Raw genomic sequence first — 24,980 nt, 5'->3', positions numbered from 1 at the left:
AGCCCTGCCCTGGCTGCAGGAGCACCTTGGGAAGTTTATGAGGAATAACATTGTTAGGGGATGAGATTTCTTCCTTCATCCCCCAGCTGATGAAAAAAAGAGAAACTCTCTTTAGAACTTGTTCAGACTTCATTAGCTCAGACAAAAATACACAGCTGTTGGGCGAGCGCTGCTAGGACAGACCAAGCCTGTATCTTCCTCTCCCTCCCATCCCCGCCAGACCTCACCCATGTAACCCTGCGTCCCTCCAAATCAGCAGCACAAATTAAGCGGTGGCATCTTACGCGTCATTAAGATGTTTCTCAGGGAAGGGCTGGCCTGCTCTGGACCATCGCGCCTCCCTCCCAGAAAGTCACTACAAAGGGTGCTCAGTGCCAGGCTCAAGGTTCCCGCTGCAGGTGCTGGCGTTTGCCCTTCAGCCATGCGCCAGCAGCAGCAGAAAAGATGTCGTTTGCTGAATCCGGCGAGGCTGGGCAGTGGGATCTCTGGAGCGTGTTGGGATCCTCTCAAACCTGGTCCCTAGGCCAAGCTCCTGGGATCCACCGAGAAGTCCTTGATCCATTGCAGACTTCTGCTGCTACCAGAAGGTCCAGGGGGGCTGCATCATTTCGTACGTGGGGATGCTGGTGACGTTGACGGGAATGGAGATGACAGCCCAGGGGAGTCCGTGCTGCTCCAGCGAGCGTCTGATCATGTACCTGGGCGGATAAAGAGGTGATGGGCACGCCTGAGGTGGGAGAGCGGAGCCCAGACATAAGCATAAATCACAAACCAGCTCAAAGAGAAACTGGATTAATTATGACTGAATCCACTAAAAAACTGGTTCACCACCAGTTGAGACCTGGACAAGCGGGAGAGGTGGGCCTGGGAGAGCCTCATGAGGTTCAACAGGGCCAAGCGCAAGGTCCTGCCCCTGGGCCGGGGCAGCCCCCGGTATCAGAACAGGCTGGGGGATGGGGGGACTGGGAGCAGCCCTGCGGAGAAGGACTTGGGGGTGCTGGGGGGTGAAGAGCTGGGCACGAGCCGGCGATGTGCGCTCGCAGCCCAGACACCCAGCCGTGCCCTGGGCTGCATCCCCAGCAGCGCGGGCAGCAGGGCGAGGGAGGGGGTCCTGCCCCTCTGCCCCGCTCTGTGAGACCCCCCTGCAGTGCCGCCTCCAGCTCGGGGCTCCTCAGCACGGGAAGGACATGGGGCTGTTGGAGCGGGGCCAGAGGGGGCACAGAAATGCTCTGAGGGCTGGAGCCCCTCTGCTGCGAGGCTGGGCTGGGAGAGTTGGGGTGGTTCAGCCTGGGGAAGAGAAGGCTGCAGGGAGACCTTATTGCGGCCTTCCAGTGCTTAAAGGGGGACTCTAGGAAGGATGGGGGCAGCCTCTGTAGCAAGGCCTGTGGTGACAGGACAAGGGGTGATGGTTTGAAACTAAAGGAGGGGAAATTTAGACTGGATATAAGGAAGACATATTTTGCTATGAGGGTGGTGAAACCCTGGCCCAGGTTGCCCCGAGAGGTGGTTGATGCCCCATCTCTGGAAACACCCAAGGCCAGGCTGGACGGGGCTCTGAGCGACCTGGTCTGGTTGAAGATGTCCCTGCTCGCTGCAGGGGGTTGGACTGGATGGCCTCGAAAGGTCCCTCCCAACCGAAACCATGCCATGATTCTAAGACCAAGCCTAGGCGGGACATGCTGATCGCTGAGACTGCCCCGTTTTGTGGGGACAGGGCTGTCGCTTGGCCCTTCCCATGAGATGTTCCACACTTGAGAAGATGAGACATCTGTTGGCCAAGGCACCTACCCGTCCCTGCCCAGCAGGAAGAGCGCAGGGATGTCAGCTGTCCGTCTGGTGCTGTCCTGGATCATCTCGATGTAGAAGCTGTCGTTATCGTATGCATTATCCGCGATAATCACCGCACGTCCACCATTCTCCTGGATCACACGCGTCTTTGACAGGAATGAGCAACCCCTGGGACGGAGAGTGACAAATCTTTGGTGGCCACAGGCAGATCCTTGGCAGGTACAAAACCTGCAAGTGCCAGAACTTGCCTGGAAATGCTCAAATCAGGCACTGTCTCCCTGGCCGGCACCACCCCCAAACCCTGCTCCTCTTGGAGTCTGCATTTTAGGCACTGGCTGCCCACAGTCTGCCACTTTCTCCTAAGAAAAATTAAACTCAGTAACTCAACCTCACTAACTTTGCAGACAACACCAAACTGGGCAGGAGAGTCGCTCTGCTGGAGGGCAGGAAGGCTCTGCAGAGGGACCTGGACAGGCTGGATCCATGGGCCGAGGCCACTTGTGTGAGGTTTAACAAGGCCAAGTGCCGGGTCCTACCCTTGGGTCACACCAACCCCAGGCAACGCCCCAGGCCTGGGGCAGAGGGGCTGGGAAGTGCCCGGCGGAGAAGGCCCTGGGGGTGCTGGCTGACAGCCGGCTGGGCATGAGCCAGCAGTGCCCGGGTGGCCAAGGAGGCCACCAGCCCCCAGGCTTGTGTCAGCACTGGTGTGGCCAGCAGGGGCCGGGCAGGGATGGGGCCCCTGTGCTCGGCACTGGGGAGGCCCCACCTCGAATGCTGGGCTCAGGTTTGGGCCCCCCGGGACAAGAAGGGCCTGGAGGGGCTGGAGCGTGTCCAGAGAAGGGCAGCAGGGCTGGGGCAGGGTCTGGAGCACAAGTGTGCTGGGGGGCGGCTGAGGGGGCTGGGGGGGTTTAGCCTGGAGAAGAGGGGGCTGAGGGGAGCCCTTCTCGCTCTCTGCAGCTGCCTGAGAGGGGCTGGAGTGAGGGGGGGGTCGGTCTCTGCTCCCAAGTCACCAGTGACAGGACGAGAGGGAACGGCCCCAGGCTGCGTCAGGGGAGGTTTAGGTTGGAGATGAGGGAAAATGCCTTCCCTGCCAGAGGGGTCAGGCCCTGGCACAGGCTGCCCAGAGAGGTGGGGGAGTCACCGTCCCTGGGGAGGTTCAAACACCGTGCAGACGTGGCACTTGGGGCCATGGTTTAGGAGGCCTGGGGGTGTTGGGTTGGGGGGTTGGACTTGATGATCCTAGAGGTCTTTTACAACCTTAATGATTCCATGATTCTATAATAAGGCTTTTTCCAATTCAGTGCAGGCTCTTTTCTAAGAGCTGCAACATAAAACACTCTGCTGTCAGTGCACCCTCATGTTTTCCTCGTACACCCATGTGGGACAATTCACAGGAAGTAGCCGGAGGTGACAGTAAAACGTGGCCATGGCACTGTTACCCTCTGTGCCATGGGCGGCTCCCCTCCTGCCCGAGGCTCCCCCCCAAACAGCTCCTATGATGCCAGACATACCCCCTCTCCACCAAGGCGATCTGGTCCTGGATGAAGACGCCATTATTCAGCTCTCCACAGGCTTCGGGGGGATCTGCCGGCACCAGGTGGATCTGGTCGTACCTTGTATTCTCCAAGGAGACAGGCAGGGGTGAATGGGGGTGTCGGGGCTGCTTCCCATCCCCAGCTCCCTGCGGCCATCCCCACTGCCCCGCGCCCTGCTCATCCCCGTGCAGGGTGTGCTTTCGGGGAGATTTAGGGTGCCCAGATGCAGGGACGCTGGTTGCCCCCTTACAGCCTCTGTAGAGCCATCCTGACCTCACTCAACAGCTTGCCTAGATCTCAGTGTGACCACGGGGAAGGGAAACTGAGGCACAGCACCGTCCGTACATTCAAACGTATGTATTTACCTACATTTTTTACACACATTATTTATGTATTTATTTACCCACCTAGTTGACCAAGGGAAGCCAGTCAATGGGATCTTTTTGGATTTCAGTAAAGCTTTCGGTACTGCCTCTCACAGGCTCCTCCTGGACAAAACGCCCAGCACAAGCTGGATAAACACGTAATGCAGGGGGTGGGCGATGGGCTGATGGGTCGGGCTCAGAGGGTCATAGGAAATGGGGTCACATCGGGCTGGCGGCCGGTCACTAGCGGGGTTCTGCAGGGATCCATCCCGGGGCCGGCGCTCTTTAATCTCTTCATAAATGACTTGGATGCAGGACTGGAAGGAACACTAATTAAGTTTGCTGATGACACAAAACTGGGAGGAGCTGCTGACACCCTCGAGGGCAGGGAGGCCCTGCAGGGAGACCTGGACAGTCTGGAGAGCTGGGCAGTCACCAACTGTGTGGAGTTTAACAAGGGCAAGTGCTGGGTGTTGCCCCTGGGGCGCGGCAGCCCCGGCTGTACAGACAGCCTGGGGAGCGGGGGGCTGGGGAGCAGCTCTGCAGGGACCTGGGGGCTCTGGCCGACGGCAAGTTGAACACGAGCCATCAGGGTGCCCTGGCAGCCCAGGGGGCCAGCCATGCCCTGGGGGGCACCGAGCCCTGCATCGCAGCCAGGCGAGGGGGGGGATTGTCCCGCTCTGCCCCGCGCTGGGGTGGCCTCACCCCGAGTGCTGTGGGCAGCATTGGGCGCCGCAGGACATGGAGGGTATAAAGCTACAGGAGAGTGTCCCGAGGAGGCCACGGGGCTGGGGAAGGGTTTAGAGGGGAAATCGTACGAGGGGTGGCTGAAGTCCCTTGGGTTGCTCAGCCTGGAGCAGAGGAGGCCGAGGGCAGCCTCATGGCGCTCTGCAGCTCCCTCCCAAGGGCAGGAGGAGGGGCAGGTGCTGGTCTCTGCTCTCTGGTGACCAACGCCAGGCCCCGAGGGAAGGGCAGGGAGATGTGCCAGGGGAGGGTTAGGCTGGGCGTTAGGAGAAGGTCCTTCCCCCAGAGGGTGGTGGAGCCCTGGCACAGGCTCCCCAGGGAGGCATCACGGCACCAGCCTGGCGATATTCCAGAAGCACTTGGACAAGGCCCTCAGAGCCACGGTGTGAATTTGGGGTGTCCTGTGCAGGGACAGGAGCTAGGCTCGATGATCCTCGTGGGTCCCTTCCAGCTCAGGGCATTCTATCCTGCTGTGACTCTATGAAATGATCCTGGTGAACATGTGCAGAGCCAGAAAGCATCTTTTCCTCTGGTTCTCAATGTACCACATGCTTCCTAGCAGATCTGCACCTGCACCCCCCGTCCTGACTCTGGGTTTATCCAGCGAAAGGTCTCACAGCTGTGGACCAGTTGGTTTGTCTCTGCTGTTCCCCGTGGGAGCCTGACCAGCCCTCCTGGGACACAGCTGTACCTGTCTCAGCCCTCAAAGGAGGAAAGAGTGGAGCACCTGCTCCCTCAACACACCTGGGGCCAAACTCACCCTCCAAAAGCCTGCTAAGGCCGAAAGCAGGACCCAGCAGGTGCCTCCTTCCTAAGGGAAGGCTCGCGGAAAAGCAATTAGCTCCATTTTTAAAAAAGGCTTCAAATGACTGGTGAAGAAATACTAGGATGGGGGGGACCCAAGACAAATTCAGTTCTTAATACTTACAAACACACCGCCAAAATCCTTGGCTGGCGTGGCAGTGAAGATGTAGCGGATGTCTCCAGGGCTCAGCACTTGGAAATACAAGTATTCATGGATGCGTAAACCTGGGTGTGCATGGAGAGAGGTGAGATGGAGAAAAAACAAAGAGGAAAATTCCTGAAAAAAGGGAAAATACCCAGCTACTGCTTCTGAACTGCACCACGCTGAAGGGAACACATCCTTCAGCAATGCCAGCTCCTGGCTGGGCCCCAGGGCTGAGGACCCAAAATGCCGGGTTCAGCGTGGGGTGCTATGAGAGATGGGAGAAGGTCACCTGGACTGAGGTGCAGAGGGGAAATGCACTTGGACAGAGGCACCCTGAAAAATGCGCTTGGACTGGGATGCACGAGGGGAAATGCAATGGGGCCAGGGTGCATGGAGGGGAAATGCAGCCAGATTGGTGTGCGGGAGGGGAAATGTAATGCAGCTGGGGTGCAGTGATGGGAAAGGCACCTGGATCGAGGTGCAGGAGGTGAAATGCACCCTGATCCCGGTGCACAGAGATGAAATGCAATGGAGACAGGGTGCAGTGAGGGGATGTGCACCTGGATCGCAGTGCGTGGAGGAAAAATGCACCCAGATTGGGGTGTAGGCAGGAAAATGCACCCAGAATGAGGTGCTGGATAGGGAAATGCAATGAGGTCGCGGTGCACCAAGGGGACATGCACCTGGATTGGGATGCAGGAGGGGAAATCCAATGGGGCTGGGGTACACGGAAGGGAAACACAGCCGGATTGGGGTGTAGGAGGGAAAATGCAATGGCGATGGGGTGTATGGAGGGGAAGGGCACCCAGACTGGGGTGCAGGAGGCAAAGTGCACCCAGATCACAGTGCACAGAGATGAAATGCAATGGAGACAGGCTGCAGCGAGGGGACATGCAGCTGCATCGCGATGCACCGAGGGGAAATGCGCCTGGATTGGGATGCAGGAGGCGAAATGCCACGGGGCTGGGGTGTACGATGGGGAAGCGCACCCAGAATGAGGTGCTGGATAGGGAAATGCAATTAGGTCGGGGTACACGGAGGGGAAATGCAGTCGGACTAGGGTGCAGAAAGGGAAATGCAACGGGGCCGGGGTGCAGGAGAGGAAATGCACCCCGAATGAGGTGCTGGATGGGAAAATGCAATTAGGTCAGGGTGCACGGAGGAGAAATGCAGCCGGACTGAAGTGCAGAAGGGGAAGTGCAACGGGGCCAGGGTGCAGCGAGGGGAAGGGCTGCGGGGCAGGGGCTGGGGCTGGGGCTGGGGCCGGCGGGGCCGCTCGCACTCACCGCGGGCCGGGCAGGAGCAGAGGCAGATGCAGAGCCAGAGCGACCGGCGGAGCATGGCTGCGCCGCCGCGGCCAGCGTCCCGCCCCCGCCCCGCGACCATTGGCGGCGCCCACGCCACTCGCCGTTCTATTGGCCAGCACCACCATCAATCTCCTGAGTGACGGGGGAGGGCAGGCGCGGAGGCCTGCGCGGCACCGGCTGCGCCGCCGGTGCCGGTCAGCTCGGTGACCCCTCCTGGGGTGGCGGGGCCTCGGTAGCCCCTCACCCTGCCAAATAAAGCTCCATCCACCAGCCCTGCTCGCTCCAGGCCGTATACCCGCTTCGTTCCTTGACAAATAATGAGCTGCCCTACGGGGGCCCGCCGTTGCCTCTCTATGGCTGTTCGGGAAGGAAGGGCACCTCGTCGGGGCCGCTCTATCCGCCCATGCCATAGAGCGCGGCCGGAAGCGGTCGCCTAGCAACGTGCACTTCCCCTCCCGCCCCGGGGAAGGTTCTGGGCGGGCGCGGTGCATTGTGGGGCGGGACCTGGCCGAGGTTGGGGGGGGAGCTGCAGCGAGGAGCGCCGCCGCGATGATGGTGAGTGCTATCCGCCGCCATCCTCGCCGCCGCCGCGTCCCGCCGCTCGGAGGCGACCCGCTCGGCCTTCGCCATCCTCCAAGGGCCGCGTTTGGCGGGGCTGTGGCGGGGCCGGTGTGTATTCCTGGGGAGGTGGGATGATGGTGGAGGCCGCCCCGCTGCAGAGGCCTGCCGGTTCCTGCTTCCCGCCGGGCGCCTGGGCGGGAGCGGTGGGTGCTCAGCCCCTCAGCCACAGGGCCCAGCTCTTTTCCCGGCCGCGGGTCCACCTCGGCCCCGCCGCTACCCAGCCCCGAGCTCAGGAGCGGCGGGGCCCGTGTGTTTGCCTCCACCCTGGTTCTCTCAGGGGTGAAGGGGCTCTTTTCCCTTGAGATCCTTGTTCTGGTGGGCGCAGAAGAACTCTGTTCTTACACAAGATCTTTACAGGGTGTAGGGAGGCCTGACCGTCGTCCTCACCCGTATTGTACTCACCCATCAGACCCTCAGCACCACCTCTGTCACTCCTTAGCCTAACAGTCATCTATAATTTTCCTCCCTGCCTGCAGGTGGTTGTTTAAAACCGGGTGCCTCATAAACTTCGGCTGTGTTTGGGGTTTGAGCTTTGCCTGCAAGGCACGTTTGGTTTGCTTTTTGCAAAGGGCTGGCGCTGTCTCAGAGCAGTGAGAAACCCTTGTCTGCGGTGGCCTCTGATATCCTCTGAGCCATCTCCAGCCCCGTTCACTGTCAGGCAGGTGTAGTCACTTAAATTGTGTTCCTCTACCACGTCGTCTCTGTGAAAGCGTCTTTCATTGGGGCAGCTCAGGCTCTGGGCTGAGGCGCGACAGGGAGGGGGCTGTTGTGCCCGTTCTGATCACCATCTTGCTGGCACTGTAATAAATAAAGTCACTGATCTGGCTGCAGTGCCTGTGCAGTTCCCTGCTGTCTCAGTAATTACTGCACGTGTTGTCTTGTCCAGCCTAGCACTGAAATCAGAACTTTGCTGAACTACTCTCTATGGAGGAAGCCCGCCTTTGGGCACGGTTACGGTGTGGTCCCAGAGCGTATACTGGAGGCAGTTGGGTGAGTTCCAGTTACGCTCTGGGAGCAGTGGGAGTTGGAAAGCAGTTAGCTCATGTGAAGGCAGAGGAATTTTAAGGAGGCTGCAGGTTTTAATCTCGGTCTTTTTACGTGATGGTAGCTCGCTGGGCTGTGTGAGGAGTCTGCAGGCTGTTGGGATTGGAGTAATGGTCCTGCTGTGGGTTTTCTCTTCAGCCAACACCAGTTATCCTGCTGAAGGAGGGGACGGACACCTCGCAGGGGATCCCCCAGCTCGTCAGCAACATCAATGCCTGCCAGGTTATCGCAGAAGCCGTGCGCACCACCCTGGGGCCACGGGGCATGGACAAGCTCATTGTGGATGACCGGGGTAAGCACTGGGCAGTGGCCTCTCACAGCCATGGAGATTATTTCTGAGTCACTTTTCCACAAGTGCAGCGTGTGCTGGCAGCGTGCGTATTTCTTCACATGGATTAAAAACAGCACTTGCATATATGCAGAGTTCAACTCCCTCACCCCATACTAAGCTTAACTCTCACAACAGAGGCTCAGTCTCTGTCCCAATGTTCAGTTTAACACCTTGACTCTGGCCTCCACTGTTGAAGAGAAGATAATTGTCAGACCTACATGAGGAACTACCTGCTTGCTGCCTCTCGCCTGAGTTAAGGCAGGTATGCTCTTTGTCGTGAGGCTGGGTAGATCCAGGTACTAAATATGAGAAGGTTCCCTACCAGAAAGGAGGAACACCGTGTCTTGAACCTGGTCTTCAGCTATCCCTGACCATCTGTTTATTTTTTAGATAGGGCTCATAGTATGTGTGGAGTTACTCTCACTTGTGGCTGGGCGTGAGGCCAGCGGATGTTACTGGGTTGATATTTTTGGTGCGATTTAGGGATCATACTTGCCTGCCCCTCTGAAAAGACTTGTCTGAAGCCACCAAACAAGTGTGTGTGGTTTTTTGTTGCTGGTACTGAAGGGTGGGTGGAAGGGCTTAGTATTGTCTTCAAATAATTTTTATAAATAGGAACTGTAGTAACTTTTATTAAAAAGGATAATTGGATTTAAATTTACCTAATAACTACTATGATTGATTTCTAGTCTCTTTGCGTGAGTGTCAGACTAGAATATCTAGTTTTCTGTGTCTGGGAGGCTGTTGAACAACTTCTTAAAGAATCATTAAGGTTGGAAAAGACCTCTAGGATCACCAAGTCCAACCACCAACCCAACACCCCCATGCCCTGAAGTGCCACGTCTACACATTTGAACACCTCCAGGGACAGTGACTCCCCCACTTCTCTGGGCAGCCTGTGCCAGGGCCTGACTACTCTTGTAGAGAAGACGTTTTCCCTCATCCAACCTAAACCTCCCCTGACGCAGCTTGAGGCCGTTCCCTCTCGTCCTGTCACTGGTGACTTGGGAGCAGAGACCGACCCCCCCCTCACTCCAGCCCCTCTCAGGCAGCTGCACAGAGCGAGAAGGGCTCCCCTCCGCCTCTTCTCCAGAAAAGTAAGAGAGAAATGAATTTTAAAGGCCCCATTAATTGGTGTGAGGAGTTGTTCTGCACACTCAGGCTAAGTTCATTTAATCTGCTCCAAAAATGGACTAAAAAGATGCCGTTAATATGGAATGGAGGCACCTGCCGAGACGCCCTCTGTGAAACAGCTCTTCTGTGCTCCCCCTCGCCATGGGGGTGACCCCCTTGCTTTCCTTTTCAGCCAACATCTAGTTGTGTCTCTGGCTGTAGGAGTGTAGTAAAACATTGTGGTGATCGTGCCTCAAATCACACAGGAGAAAAAAAGTCATTTGGCTGAAGGAGAATGACTTCTCTTTGGGATGAGAGCCTGTGATTGTTTAGATATAACAAAGCTCACAGAGGTGCAGGACCAGGGCTTGTTTGGGGAACACTGTAGCCTAATAACAGCTTGGGGACTCATTTGACCTGGACGGTGAACTGGGGAGGCGTAGTGAGACTGGCTGGTCTGAAGTTATTGTTGTATCAATATCTCTCTGAGGTCTGAAGAGCTCACTTAGGTGTTGGGGTGCCCTTTCAGAGTGACCAGGGCTTTTCTGGCAGCAGTTGAGCGTGACTTCCTTTTATACATCAATCCTAGGCAAAGCCACTATCTCTAATGATGGTGCCACCATCCTGAAGCTTCTCGATGTTGTCCATCCGGCTGCAAAGACGTTAGTGGACATCGCCAAATCTCAAGATGCAGAGGTAGGAGGGTAGCTGGGCTGCGCTCAGAAGCTTGCTCCTGCTGCTGGGTGTGTGGGCTTTGTGGGAATTTCTCATGGAGTGCTGGTGTTTATTCTGGTTTTTTATTGATGCCTTCTTGTTCGTGATAACTTTCAAATCTTTTGCGCTGTTTCAGCCAGATCTGATGGGTGGTCTGGAAAGTTCAGAGGTAATAAAATTCGCATTTCGTGAACATAGGTGACTGGGAAATGAGACTTCACCCTCCAGTGGGATGTAGTCGGAACCCAGCCCATCTTAATCACTAAAGAATCCAGCTGCAAATCTGAGAGCAGAGAAAATTATGAAACCTGAAGGCCTTGCATGGGTTTGAAGCTGCTTTTGCAGCGGCCCCGCAGCGTGGGGATGACAGAGTGCTTCCTCTCCGTGCAGGTTGGTGATGGTACCACGTCCGTAACTCTGCTCGCTGCTGAGTTCCTGAAACAGGTGAAGCCTTACGTGGAAGAAGGCCTCCATCCTCAAATCATCATCCGTGCCTTCCGCACAGCAACGCAGCTGGTAAGGCAGGGCTGCTCGTAGCTGAGGGAGGGCTTGGCTTCTCCTGCAGAGCTGAGGGGTGTACTGGGCTCCGCTGGAGCGTCTGGGGAGAGGAATTCTGTGCCAAAGAGGAAAAATAGCACACTGCCAGGCAAAAGTCAGCAGCGAACGGGCGTGGGGGGTGGCAGTAGCGATATCACGATGCCTTACTGCAAACATCAGCTGCCTTCTCTGGCATCAGTGAGCTGTTATTACCAGCTTGTACCTCTTGAGCGCTATTGCTTCCTTTGTTTTTGCTCTAAGGAAGAATTAAGTGGGAAATTTCATTTCCCGTCCTCCTGATCGCTGCTACTCCTTGGTAGATCTTATGTCTCATGAAGCACATCAGTCCTGTTAACCTGAACCTTCTCTGGAGGTTAACTGCTTTAGGAGCCCTTTGGTTCCCCAGATCTCCACTGAAAAGAGCAGAGCAGCTCTGAGACTCTTCCCGATCCTCTTAAATATGTGTTGGTGTGTTTCTTAGAATGACTGTGCTGGAAGGGGTGGAATAGCTTAAATGCTTGAAACTTCAGTGATGCTGAAGTGGGGAATAAAAGTTAACATAAAATATAAAGAGAAAAGTTGGAGGACTGATCAGCTTACGAGCATGAATCATTGATCCAGCTGTTGGCTTGTGTTTTGACAGGCTGTAAACAAGATCAAAGACATCGCTGTTGCAGTGAAGAAGGAAGATAGAGAGTAAGTTTCCCGTTCAGATGACCTGGTTGTGTAGCTGGGCTTCTGTTAGCTGGTGTGAGGGTGTTTCTGACTTCTGCTGTGGCTCTGGCTGAGGTCTCGAGGTCATGCCAAACAGTGGCAGCCCCACACCAGGGTTATGCTCGAGCTTTTGGAGTTTCTTCTCCTCTGGTGGAGGTGCAGTGAAGGATATAGGCCAGTGTCTTGCAGTGTACGTGGTGGAAGCTAGGTACCAAAATAAGTGGCCTGATTTCTTTTTTCCAATGGTGGTGGAGACTTGCAGCTTTTGCTGCAGTCAGTGGCAGTGTTAAATGCTCAGTGCGTCCCTGAGAAGATCACTTTTTAGCTGTTTAAATAAACAAAGTTGGGCAGCTAGTAGCAGTAAGGAAGTGATCCCCTCAGCTGAGGTGAGAATACTAGAGTTCATTTTCTCCCTGCATTTTAAGCTCGTCTGCTTGATCTGACCTTACTAATACCTGCAGTAAAACTTCAAGTTGAACTGTGTAACCATCTTAAACCAAAATGAGTTGTATCCTTCCTGCTGTCCTGTGCTGCAAAATACAGTAGTTCTCAGGTTCAGCAGTAACTGGGAGTTGGATCCGTATTTCCCTGGTGTCCCTTGTGTCATGCACTGTGTTACGGCATGCCTGAGTTAATGCTTCAGAGAATGTGCCACCTTTAGAGGGTTTCAGAAACTTCTTATTGCCTTTGGAAGAAGAAGGTACTGAGCCCTGCTGTTTTGCTCAGACCTGTGGTGTCTGAAAGCCAACTGGCCTCGTCAGTGCTAGTTTGATGCTTGGGCTCTGGAAGGGAGAATCATGCTTTGACACGTGCATGCCTTGCTTTCCCCGTCAATAGAAGGGTGCTGATCTTTGCCTCTATCAGAGCGGATTAATCACACCGTACCTGGTGTTTTGTGAGCTTGTGAAAAGAATCGGCAAGTGAACGAGACCTGATTTGTTTTTTCTTTCTTTCTTGCAGTGAGCAGAGGAGCCTGCTGGAGAAGTGTGCAGCCACAGCCCTGAGCTCTAAGCTGATCTCCCAGAGCAAGGAGTTCTTCTCCAAGATGGTCGTAGATGCTGTCATGATGCTAGATGACTTGTTACAACTCAAAATGATTGGAATAAAGAAGGTGCAAGGAGGTGCTTTGGAAGTAAGTTCTGTTGGAGCCTGTTGTGAAAGGATAGGAGACAGTGATCATGCTCCTTCGATGGGTTGACTCGAGCAGAAATGCAGCCTGGCTTGATAATGCCTCTTCGGGAATTACCAAAGTGAAACAAAGCAAGTAGGGCTGGATTTCTTTTCTGTAGGTAGAGAATCTGGGTTTTTTGAGCCAGATACACTCTTGTCTCGCTGCCCACTGCAGCGAATGTTGTCATTGATACACATTCCATTTATATCTGCAAGTAATGAAGGTTGTTTTATTGTTTTGTTTTGGTTTTTTTTTGTGGGAAGTCTTTGTTACTTCTGGAACCAAAAGCCATACAGTCCTGGTTGTATATGTGAGTGCTGGGCTGGGAAAAATGTGAACAAAATGTGGAGGAGCTGATGTAGTGGTGGGCAGAGCAGGTGGGCTGTGTTGTTTATGCCACAGTGCTGGAACACCTGTCATGTATGGGACTGGATGCTGGTATGTGGCAGGGAGTTGTTCTTGGGCTGTGGGACAGCTGGTGTGAGGCTGCATCTGGAGCACTGTGTTCAGTTTTGGGCCCTCCCAGTTCAAGAAGGACAGGGAACTGCTGGAGAGAGTCCAGGGGAGAGCTACGGAGATGCTCAGGGGACTGGAGCATCTCCCTTGTGAGGAAAGGCTGAGAGACCTGGGCTTGTTCAGCCTGGAGAAGAGAAGGCTGAGGGGGGGATCTCATCAATGCTTATAAATATCTGAAGGGCGGGTGTCAGGGGGACGGGGCCGGACTCTTTTCAGCGGTGCCCAACGCCAGGCCAAGGGGCAACGGGCACAAGCTGGAACACGGGAAGTTCCACCTGAACACGAGGTCAAACCCCTTCCCTGTGCGGGTGCCAGAGCAGGGGCACAGGCTGCCCAGAGAGGCTGTGGGGTCCCTTCCCTGGAGACATTCACCCCCCGCCTGGACGCGGCCCTGTGCCCCTGCTCTGGGTGTGCCTGCTCCAGCAGGGGGTGGGACGGGATAAACTCCAGAGGGCCCTTCCAACCCCTGCCGTTCTGGGATTCTGTGTGTCCGTGCTCTCTCCTGCCTGTACCTGGTGTATGTTTGGCCCGGTCGCTTGGGACCCTTCTGAAAAGTAAAGCCTGCCACAGTCTCTGCCAGTTATTATTCTGTGGCTGTTACTGCCTGTAAACACCCTGTGTGAGCATTTTCATTGAGAAGAGACGTTATAATTATGCCATTATCTTGCCCAGACAACTAATTTAGTGGATTAGGAACGTTTCAACATCTGTTTTTGTGGTGTCTGGGCCTGCTGTTATTCTGAGGCTTGCAGAAATTGGTCCCCTGGGGAGGGTGGTGTCTCCCATTCCAGATAAAAGCATTTCTCCCCACTCCGTATTGTTTGGCCCTTGTATTCCGCTGTCAGACTCTTTGGAGACCTGTACAAGGATGGGACAAATAATCTAGCATGCTGCTTTTCAGGGTTGGGTTTTGGGATCCTGGGTCATCTCACCCTGTCAGCTAGAGCAGAAAAAGTCTCTGCTAATCCTAGCTTAGGAGGGACAGGGATGCTCTGGGCTTCGGTGGCTGGGCAGAGCCAGGTCTGCAGTGAGTGGTTAGCTACTCACGGGGAAGGAGGTTTAGATGCTGTTTCTCTTCCAGCCATGAAATCAAGAAGACTTCAGGGGGCAGTGTTGGGCAGGGCAGTCGTGCTGCAGAACAATGCCGGAGGTGGTGATGGAGCTTGGAAAAACAAATCAGAGCAAAAAACCCCCCGAGTGCGGGGCTGTGGATGAGAAGTATCCATCTTCAAAGGGTGGAAATGGGAAAGACATCAGAGAGAGAACAGATTGCTCCATCCCTTGATCTTCAGATTGTATATAGCATCTTCTACTGTGGTGTCTTGAGGGGTAGAAAGGAAGTGATAGAAGCTGGTTTTGTGAACAGAGAGAAGAAAATATTTGCTGCTTATTTTCTCTAAAAGTGGGTTAATCAAAGGAGACAGCTGTTGGTGAGCACTTTGTAAATGAGGACTGTGAAAGCAGGGAGTCTCCTCTGGGAGTTATGAGCCCTGTTGAAAAAACCTTTGGAGGCTGAGCCTAACATGAATCTCTGTCTTCAAGGACTCTCAGCTGGTGGCCGGAGTTGCCTTTAAGAAGACATTCTCTTACGCCGGGTTTGAAATGCAACCCAAGAAGTATCAGTCTCCCAAGATCGCCTTGCTGAATGTAGAGCTGGAGCTCAAAGCTGAGAAGGACAATGCCGAAGTCAGAGTAAACACAGTGGAGGTAAGAGCCGAAAGGGGCGCCTGTCGTGCTTCCTCACACCCGCAAGACGCAGTGGCTGCTTGCGAGCCAGTGGGATAGATGGGATTGCCTCCTGTACATCCTTCCCACGCTGAAAATAGCTGGTGGGTTACGCTGCCTCGTTTGGCAGAAGGGTATGGCGGGCTTTGAATTACATCAGGTTTAGGGCATGCTTCTGCTCAGTCATTGTGCCTCAGCTGTGCTGTGGTAAGTCGCCAGCTGCGTGGTGACTTCTTTATGCCTAACAAGTGCCCTTCCAGGGAAAGCTGCTTAAGCAGTGCTTTAAATGCCAAGAAAGCCTCTGCATATTTAAGCAAAGGAGGTAGCCATTTGGACAGTAGTTCTCTTTCCACCTTGTTAAAATACCTTTATGAAACACGGTCGTTCTCTGACACCTTGGGAAGTACTGCAATGTTGCACGTGTTTTGTTCCTGCGCAGTTGTGGGATCTAAAGATACCTGGGTGCTTTGCTTTTGGGGTCTTGCCCCTACTGTGATCTCAGTAATTGTTTTCTTAAAGTTCCTGTCTCTGACGTGGTGAACACGATGGTCTTTTCTGTTGAAGTCGGCTGCTGTGTGTGGTGTTGCTGTGTGATTTTGTAAGCTTTCCCAGCTCTCCATGGCTGTGTTTCACTGACAGCTAGAGCACAACAGGCTCGTGGAGCCTGAGCACACTGGTAGAGCATGAGGTTTCTCAGGATCTGTTTTTCCTCTGAGATAGATACTGTAAGTCTCTCTGCTCCCACATCCATGCACACTTCTGGAAACACCTTTCAGACATCAGTATAATCCCTTCTTTATCCTTGTGCTCTCTCTCAAGCTGTTGCTGCCTCTCTGTCAGTGGATTCAGCCCCTTTATCGACTCAGTTCTGCTGCTGGAAGCATTTTAACAGACATAACTCTTTGGCATAAAATGGAGTGACTTAAAATCACCTGTGAGTCTTGGAAAGCAGTTGTCTGCGGGGCCCGCACAGAGCAGCGTCACTGCTGCCTTTGTTTCAGAAGAGCTTTCCCTTTGCTGGCGCTGTGGGATGGTGTTCGCAACCCCTTGTAACGTGAGCGCTTGTCCCTTTCTCTCTCGTCCCTGCTAGGATTACCAGGCCATTGTGGATGCCGAGTGGAACATCTTGTATGACAAACTAGACAAAATCCACAAGTCGGGAGCCAAAGTCGTCCTGTCCAAACTTCCCATCGGAGATGTGGCTACTCAGTACTTTGCAGACAGAGACATGTTTTGTGCTGGCCGTGTCCCCGAAGAAGATCTCAAGCGAACTATGATGGTGAGTTACCTTGTTTTAGAAAAAAAGGCTTTTGATATAGTTTTAACAGTGCCAAGCTGGTCATTCCCAAAACAGGGCACAGTCGGTGACTGAACCCACCATTCCTTAAAAAGATTTAAAATTAAAGCCGCATAATAGTTTTGCCAGTGTGGTTATGATGTAAGGTTGCCATATACTGACAAAGCTGTTCCTTGACAGAATGAACAATTGCACACTAACTGCGTCTGCACTGCGTTTTTGTTTCTCTGATGCTCTTATATATTAGGGTCTGTGTGTTGCATCAGAAGTTGTTTATTTTCCATAGCTCTTGCCTATTCCATTGTGACTGTTTTTTACTAAGATTTCTATGTGTAGTTGCTGGACTCCAGAGCCTGTGAGTCAGCATTTAGAAGAACCATAATCTGATTATGCTGTCGAGGATTATTTCTGATGTTGGTAGCCTGCCTAGATACATGAGATGGGAGGAAAGTAGAAGGGCTTTTTCCTGAATCTGGCCTGCAGGGTCATTTTGCATGAGCTAAAAGGCCGGGCTGACTCTGAATAGTGGGAACCTGCTGGGCAAATTTGTCTTGTTTGTCGGTGTTGGTAATGCTGTGCTTCATCTCCTTTCCGTGCAGGCCTGCGGCGGCTCCATTCAGACTAGTGTCAATGCCCTGTCAGATGATGTTCTGGGCCGATGCGAACTCTTTGAGGAGACTCAGATTGGAGGAGAGAGGTAAATCTACTAGCTGTGAAACTGTAGTCCTGCGTAAGCACTTTAATATTAGTTTGAAAAGTTAGGGTCTAAGCGTTGGTAGGTTTGAGCATCTCTCAAGTTGGTGGTGTGAAAACAAGATTGTTATGGCTGCTTTTCTTGAGGTTGAGGGAGGGGGTGGGAGGAAGCTTTCATCGAAATCTTACCTCTTATATGCTTTTAAAAATATATATTTATTCCCTAATGCCTTGCAGAAAGCGTAGTCGTACTCTTTCATTTGTAACTTAAAAGCAGCGCTTCTTGGGGTTGATTGTGGTGCTCGTCTGATACCCCGCAGTGACAGTTCCCTATCAGTGCAAATGATAGAACCACAGAATGCCCTGATCTGGAAGGGACCCACAAGGATCCCCGAGCCCAGCTCCCGTCCCTGCACAGGACACCCCAAATTCACACCGTGTCTCTGAGGGCCTTGGCCAAGTCCTTCTGGAACATCGCCAGGCTGGTGCCGTGATGCCTCCCTGGGGAGCCTGTTCCAGGGCTTTTCCTGGGTCAGCTTGAATTTCATTGTGTATTGCCTGGCTCTGCTCCTTCTTAGCTGGAGATCTGATAGGGGCACTGTGTGGGGTGAAACTGCTTCAGTCGTGCATCTGACTTGTGAAGAACTTCTCTGTTCCCATACTGTCATATTGGTGCAAAGCCTGTTTGGCGACAGCACTGCTTCTCCATCACCTTAACCCTCCTTGCGTTGTGCCATTGGCAGGTATAACTTCTTCACAGGCTGCCCGAAGGCAAAGACTTGCACGATAATCCTGCGAGGGGGTGCGGAGCAGTTCATGGAAGAGACGGAACGGTCCCTGCACGATGCCATCATGATAGTCAGGAGAGCAATCAAGGTGAGGAGCAGCGGAGATACCTCCCCGCTGGGTTGGTGTTGGGGTTGTTGATTGAGCCTGGCACAGCTGTAACTCCTTCTAGAAACCTTTTCACATGCCGGCATTTGGCTGAGGCCTCTCTGGAGAGGCCGGGAGCTCTCAGCCGGTAGAGTGGAGCACGCAGACAGGCAGGGTCCGATTGATTTAACTCAAGTGCTGTTCCGTGGCCGAAGCAGCGACGTCGCTGCAGCATTGCCAGCTGCTTTTCAGGCACGCCTGGGGTTTTGCCTTCTCTCTAGTACAGTCGTAACCTGTGCTTCCACGGTTGTGGCGTGCTCTGTAAACACCTCCATCCTAAAGGGACCATGAGATTTTGGGTGTGTTGGGTGGATCTTCAATAGATTTAAATAGCAGGGTTGATCCCGTGTGCATGTCAACACCTGTTAAAGCCACTTGTTCCTGCTTTTGGTGACCAATCTGAGGGGGAAACTGTCCCCTGGCTGCCAAGATAGGCTGGGAACACCAAGAGACAAGTCTGAGGCATGTGTGAACATGAGCTCCGCTGGTGGAGTTGCTGGTCCTGCGTGATAGATGCTGCCTCGGCACGGGCGTTTCTGGGTTATGCATACAAATGTGTTAATGTGGCGTTTCCTGGTTAAAAACAGCTTTGAGGCTGAGTGCCCCGAGGGGATGGGAAAAAACATGTCAAGATTTTTGGAACTGTTTTGCTTTTAGAAAGAACATCCTGATCTCCCTACTGAAACAAACGGGGGGGGGGAATTAGCAGAACTTGGCTGTGAAGCACTGCTACAAATATCTTTATTTTTGAATGCTTTACAAAAGTGAGGGAACCTTGCCCAGTGCCAGGGAGCTGTGCTCTGCCATCCCTCCCAAGTACAGCGTCCCTACACTGCTGCTTTACGTTGTGCATGGCTGGAAGGAGCCGCTGGTAGCTGCCACCGGAGGGTCTTGGCCTGTTTCTGAAGCTCCCAGGCTCTCCCAGGGATGGCGGCAGCCTGGTCTATAGGTTCCCCCGGGCCTGTGGTGTGTCTGTGTCGCCCTGACATGCAACGCTTGCAGGAGGGGAGGCTTTTCCTGCTTTCCCCATTCCTGGAACGAGAGTGAGAGTTTCCCCTTTTTCAGAACGACTCGGTTGTTGCCGGCGGTGGTGCGATAGAGATGGAGCTTTCCAAATACCTGCGGGACTATTCCAGGACCATTCCGGGCAAGCAGCAGCTGCTGATAGGTGCTTACGCTAAAGCCCTCGAGATCATTCCCCGCCAGCTCTGCGACAACGCTGGCTTTGATGCCACCAACATACTGAACAAGCTCCGAGCCAGGCACGCGCAGGTAGGTGCCCACCATGGAACCGAGGGCCGGTAGGGAGATCCGGCAGCAGTGTGTGACTTAATTCTTCCTTTTTTTTTTTTTTTTTTTTTGCCTTGAGCCTGACAGATCCAGTGTAATTCAGCTAAGCCCATGTTAGGCTTGTGTCCTCTTTGATGAGATGCAGTGTTTTGGTTTCAGATCAAGTGTGGGCTTGATCTGCAGGTTTCTATAAAAGGAAACGATCCGTCTTGCCTTTGATCACAGCTGTCGGGTGATTTCTAGAGCTGGGAGTTTTGATTTGCTTTTTAAAAATGCATCGTTTGTCAGGAGGGAGGCTTCTATATTAAACATTAAAGTAATTAGAGTACGGAAGTTGGCCGAGCTGTCTGTCTTCCAGAGCTGCAGGCTGAAGGTCCCGATTGCTCGCAGTCATTTCACATCTTGTGGAGCGTGTCTGTGTGTGCACACACGGCCCAACTTCGGGCAGTGAAGGGTTGGCCTTTTGCTTCTCTTGGAAGCTTTGTGGGGTACCTTCCTCCACATTTCATCCTGCTGGTGATTGCGGGGTTAGGAGGAGTGCACTGAAATGAGTGGCTCTATCTTGGGCTGCAAAAACTGGGGCTGTGGGTAGGGGAGTGTGCCAGCAGTGGAATGGAAATCAGTCCTGTAAGACTTCTACAGCTTTTTTCTGAAATCGTAGAATTGTAGAATCATTAAGGTTGGAAAAGACCTCTAGGGTCAGCAAGTCCAACCCCCCAACCCAACACCCCCAGGCCTCCTAAACCATGGCCCCAAGTGCCACGTCTGCACGGTGTTTGAACCCCCCCAGGGACGGTGACTCCCCCACCTCTCTGGGCAGCCTGTGCCAGGGCCTGACCCCTCTGGCAGGGAAGACATTTTCCCTCATCTCCAACCTAAACCTCCCCTGACGCAGCCTGAGGCCGTTCCCTCTCGCCCTGTCCCTGGTGACTTGGGAGCAGAGACCGACCCCCCCCTCACTCCAGCCCCTCTCAGGCAGCTGCAGAGAGCGAGAAGGGCTCCCCTCAGCCCCCTCTTCTCCAGGCTAAACCCCCCCAGCCCCCTCAGCCGCCCCCCAGCACACTTGTGCTCCAGACCCTGCCCCAGCCCCCCTGCCCTTCTCTGGACACGCTCCAGCGCCTCAAGGGCCTTGTCCTGAGGTGCCCAAGGGAAGTCACCTGTTTTATGAGGCTTTGCTGGCACGCTCTGCTGACAACAAAGGCTTTTTGGGGTGGCTTTTCCTTTGTATTTCTCTCAAATATTATTCTGTTGTACAGCAGGGTCCCTGTCTCTGCCTCCCCCTTAATGTCTGCGTGGTTTTGCTTCCCAGTGGGCTGTCCCTGAAGTCCCGACCAGCTCAATAATGAGCCCCTCATCCCTCTTCTCTCCCTGCAGGGAGGTATGTGGTACGGTGTGGACGTGAACAACGAGGACATCGCCGATAACTTCGAGGCCTGTGTGTGGGAGCCGGCCATCGTGCGCATCAACGCGCTGACGGCAGCCTCCGAGGCCGCCTGCCTCATCGTCTCCGTGGATGAAACCATCAAGAACCCCCGTTCCAGCGTGGAAGCCGCGCCCAGCGGCCGGGGCCGGGGCCGAGGCCGACCCCACAACCACTGAGACCCTGGCGGCGGCGTGATGGGGGCTGGCGCTCTCCTCCAATGTGCGACGTGGAAAAAGAATTGATTTCTAGCTTAATTAACGGTCCTTTTACCAGATGGTCGGTTTTGAGGGCTTACAGGCAACCACCGGCCATGTTTAATTAGTGTCAAATCTTGGCCTCGGCAGCGGCAACCTCCTGCAAGATGCCCTGCCCCAACATTTCCTCCACGGTGCTGATCCCCTTCGGCTCCCCTCGTCCTTCCACTTGGAAGCCGCGCTGGGCAGAGCCCTCTTCGACGCCAGCGGTAGCGCAGCGAGTGTTGGGTTTGTTCGTATTTATACTCCTCATTTCTTTTTTTTTTCCCTGCTGGGGTTTTTGAACCCAGGCTCCAACACAATAAAAAGATGACTTTGTGTCGGTGGCAGACTGGGCTGTTCCTCCGTTCTCTGCTGCTTGTTCCATTCCATGGGGCTAGAATTAAAAGTTTAACCTTTCCAATTGGGTTTTTTTTTCCCCATTTAAAAAGCAGGCGCCATGCTTGGGAAGTAGGGCCGATTCCTCACGCACCCCAGTTCCTTGTCCTTCCAAGACGGATCGCCTCTGTGCTTGTTGCCTCTCTTGAAGCAAAGAAATATCAGAGATATTTCAATGTGCTTTTGCTTAATGGGCCATTTACCTCTTGCCTTTTGCTTCGTGGAAGGTGGTTCAGGGCAGCAGCTGTGTCTGACGTCTCTGGCCCTGCCGAGGGGCTGCAGGGAGGGGATGTGTGGGGCTGGTGGTGCTTCAGGGATGGGTCCTGGCGCTTGGGCCGCCTCCGGCAGGGAACTTCTCTTAGGGCAGACACAGGTCTGGTCGGTTTAAAGTGTTAATGGGAGAAAATGGAGGAAATGTGGTACCTATCAGGTATCGACCCTTTGAGATCTCATTTCGTTAGGCGAGTCGATGGTCCGTTACACCACAAAACAGGTTAATTCTGCCTCGCTTGTAAAGCGCTGCCGTGCGACAGCCGGTACGAGCCCTGTCACAGGCGCAGAGGCATCCGGCGCGTCCCTTAATGTGACCCTTGTGGCCGTTCCTCTCCGTCTGAGGCGCGGTTGGCAGCGCGTGAGCGGGTGTATTGAAACACGAGTGCGGTCACAGCTTTCGTGTAAAACCTCTCTCGGTGTTTCTTAGCGCTGGCATTTAAAGATGAACGCTCCCGAGAGAAAACACAGCTCTGCAGCCTGGGAGGGGTAAAACCAGGACTAGCAGGGGCTGATCCTCGGTCCCTCCGTGCAGGCAGCCGGTGGGTTGCCCGTGGCGGATCCTCGGGGCAGGAGGTTTCCCCTCCAGCCGCAGGGAGCCGGAGGAACGTGTTCCCTCCGCGTCTCCTCCCGGCTCCCAGGACTGCCTGGCCAGGGTCTGCGAAGCTGGGGGGGCTCCAGCTCTTGCTGTGAGACTCTCCAATGTGTAAAGCTGTTTCCCAGCCCTGGGGGGTCGTAATCTGGGAACCGGGGATCCCCAATGGAGTTTTCTCCACCAAAAATTAACACCCCCCCATTTCCTTTTCCTTTTTCCTTCCGTGACTGCTCAGAAATCAGGTTTTTTTTCAGCAAAGAATGGGCACAAAAACGTTCAAGCTCCACTGTTCCCTCTGCGACGGTGCAAGATCAGCCCCCTCTGTTGCCAAAGGCCGTGGGGCCGGGAGCGGCCCCGCCGCAGGCCCTAAGCCCTCCCTTTGCCCGCTGCAGGGCTCTGGCGCACCAGCTTGCGCTGCCCAACGCTCCCGTGCCGCCAAGACACGGGGCCGGCTGTCCCTGCACCCCGCTTTGTTCCGCGCCGCGTGGGCCCTGCCGCCCCTGCGCCTGCGGGGAGGAGGAGGGGTGCTCCCAGTAAGCCCCAGCCACCAAAGTGGTCTCACCGAGCCCCAAAACCCCAAACTGGTTTGGTGCCGGAGCTGGCCAGCACCGGCCCGGGTTTAATGTGACCCTCGGGAGAGTGAATACCCCACCTCCATCTCAAGAGTCTTTATTCAACACTGAATCATAAAATAGGTCTTTACACACCTTTTTTTTTTTTTTTTGGTGTTTTTTTTCTTTTTTTTGGTAATTCTTTAAATACACATTGTTTACACTCGGCAAAGTTTCAAAGCAACAACATCAAAGTGCGTCTACAGGTGATAGTACCAACCAAAGTGCTAAAATCACGGTCCCCCCCGGCCGACGGGCGGCAGCCGCCGCCTCGCCCGCTTGCCCCCCGCGGCCGCGGTTGGACCCTGCTGCCGACAAACCCCTCCAAAACCTCCCCCCGACCCCTCCCCGCCTCCGGCTGCGCCCCAATCTCAGCTGCGCCCCATCCCCGCCGCTCCCCCTCCTCCAGGGCAGCCCCCCCCGGCAGATTTAGCATCGAAGACCTGATTTAACATCAAGGGACCGCGGGGCTGGGGAAGGGGGGAAAAAAAGGGGTGTTTGGTTCTCCAGACACTGGCACATCGCTGCGAAAGACTAAAATAGACCTAAATTTATATAGATTTTAAAAAAATAACTTAGGAGGCAAACTCGCTACCTTTCGGGAAGGGGGAGGTCGCTGTACAGGGCCCCGTGGAAATCGCTCACCGGGGCTGAGCTTGCGCTGGAGGAAACGCCGCCGCGAAGTGCTTTAGGGAAATGATTGTGATTCCTGTATATATATAGATACATCTACCTATATATATGTAGATTTCTCTCCCCGCGGGGAGCGCGTCCTCTGATTATCTCTAAGCAAAGTGTGCGTTACCGCGCCCGCTTCCCCGGAGCCACCCCGCCCTCCCGCACCATTGCACCCGCTTGTCCCCGGCCCCAGCCCGCCTCGGCCCCCCCCCGCCTCCACGGGGCTCAAGCCCGAGGCTGGATCAGAAAAAAAAAAGAATAAAAAGATTTCCCATTTTTTCTGCTTTTGGGCAGTTTTCCCTCCTCTCCTTGCTCCTGCGTGCCAGGGAAGGACGCGAAGCAGCTTTTCCTTGGGGCAGGAGGGCCCGTTTCACCCACCGCGGGGACTATTTTGCCTCCCACCGATGGGGAAGGTCGCTCACCTGGCAACAACACCCCGCTTCGGTCGCAACAAATCACCTCCGGTTGCTAAAATCTCCCCGCTCCCTTTCCTTTTTTTAACTTTTAAAGCATTTTGTCACTTGGCACCGATTCCCACATGCTTTTCCTCCACCCCAACCTGCAGGTCTTTAACCCAAAATGAGAGGCGGAAGCGATGCGCCAGCTCTTGGGGTGGGATCCTCTAAAAACTGAGAGAAAACGTTGTTAAACTGCTTTAAGAGCCTTTACCAACATTTTTCATGGTTTTTTTTTGTTGTGTTTTCACCAAATTCGGAGCCTTTTGGAGGATCCAAACAATCCGGCCGAGACCCGGCCGCGGCCGTGCCTTGGGTGACAGACGGCGAGAGGTGGGATTTTTGTTCTTGCCTTCTTTGCTTGATAAAGAGGTTTAAAAGCCTCCTTGGATGGAACCAACGTGGTGGGGTTCCCCCTTTCCCGGAGCCCTCGCACCCCCGGGCCCCAGCAAGCCGGGGGCGCAGGGGTGAAGGCGGGAGGAGGCAGCCGGTGCCCGGAGCATCCCCGGCTCCTGGGGGCGCGGCGCGGTGGGTGACGAGCAAAACCCCACACACGAGTGAGACGGAAAAACATGGATTTGCGATAAATTTAGCTCCCGAGCTGGCTTTGCTGGTGGTGTTCCTCTTGAGATCCCTGACCGGCACCCAAATTAAAGAGAGGAGGAATGTTGCGAGCGTTGGCCAGGGGGAAACTTTGGGCAAATTCGCTAGAAAAGGGAAAATCCCCCCAAAACTGGTCCCGTGGGAACCAGGTCTGGCAGGAACTGGCAGCACCGTCCATCCAGCCCCCATCAGATCCGGTTATCGCCGTGACCCCGAGCTGCTCGCTGCTGATGCTCGCTCCCGGCCAGGCAGCTGTGCCGTGGCTTTTGCTGGGGATTGTCATCGCAGGGCCCCTCTGGGGCTTCACTAGGGTCTAGTATGGGGTT

At 54.4% G+C, this 24,980-nt stretch overlaps 2 protein-coding genes across 3 annotated transcripts; one reads left to right on the top strand and one right to left on the bottom strand.

Moving 5' to 3' along the window:
- Positions 1 to 110: 110 nt before the first annotated feature.
- PRADC1 (protease associated domain containing 1) lies at positions 111 to 7,150 on the bottom strand. Of its 2 annotated transcripts, none has more exons than XM_075092251.1 (5): positions 6,668 to 7,150; positions 5,361 to 5,461; positions 3,300 to 3,409; positions 1,789 to 1,956; positions 111 to 698 (listed from the first exon to the last, which is right to left on the bottom strand). In XM_075092251.1, the coding sequence occupies exons 1-5, from the start codon at positions 6,765 to 6,767 to the stop codon at positions 578 to 580; spliced, it is 600 nt and encodes a 199-aa protein (XP_074948352.1). In that variant the 5' UTR covers positions 6,768 to 7,150; the 3' UTR covers positions 111 to 577. The 2 variants fall into 2 exon arrangements, with proteins under 2 accessions (XP_074948352.1, XP_074948353.1); XM_075092252.1 differs by having other exon boundaries at positions 111 to 727; positions 6,668 to 7,098.
- On the top strand, positions 7,133 to 21,393 carry CCT7 (chaperonin containing TCP1 subunit 7). Its single transcript, XM_075092249.1, has 12 exons — positions 7,133 to 7,243; positions 8,492 to 8,645; positions 10,387 to 10,493; positions 10,902 to 11,027; positions 11,692 to 11,744; positions 12,723 to 12,894; positions 14,992 to 15,156; positions 16,265 to 16,453; positions 17,071 to 17,168; positions 17,908 to 18,040; positions 19,163 to 19,369; positions 20,762 to 21,393. Exons 1-12 carry the CDS (start codon positions 7,238 to 7,240, stop codon positions 20,984 to 20,986), a joined length of 1,635 nt encoding a protein of 544 aa, XP_074948350.1. The 5' UTR covers positions 7,133 to 7,237; the 3' UTR covers positions 20,987 to 21,393.
- Positions 21,394 to 24,980: the final 3,587 nt, after the last annotated feature.

Source organism: Phalacrocorax aristotelis, chromosome 4, assembly GCF_949628215.1.
Source record: "Phalacrocorax aristotelis chromosome 4, bGulAri2.1, whole genome shotgun sequence".
Lineage (NCBI taxonomy): Eukaryota > Metazoa > Chordata > Aves > Suliformes > Phalacrocoracidae > Phalacrocorax > Phalacrocorax aristotelis.
This window is presented reverse-complemented; position numbering and strand designations above follow the sequence as displayed.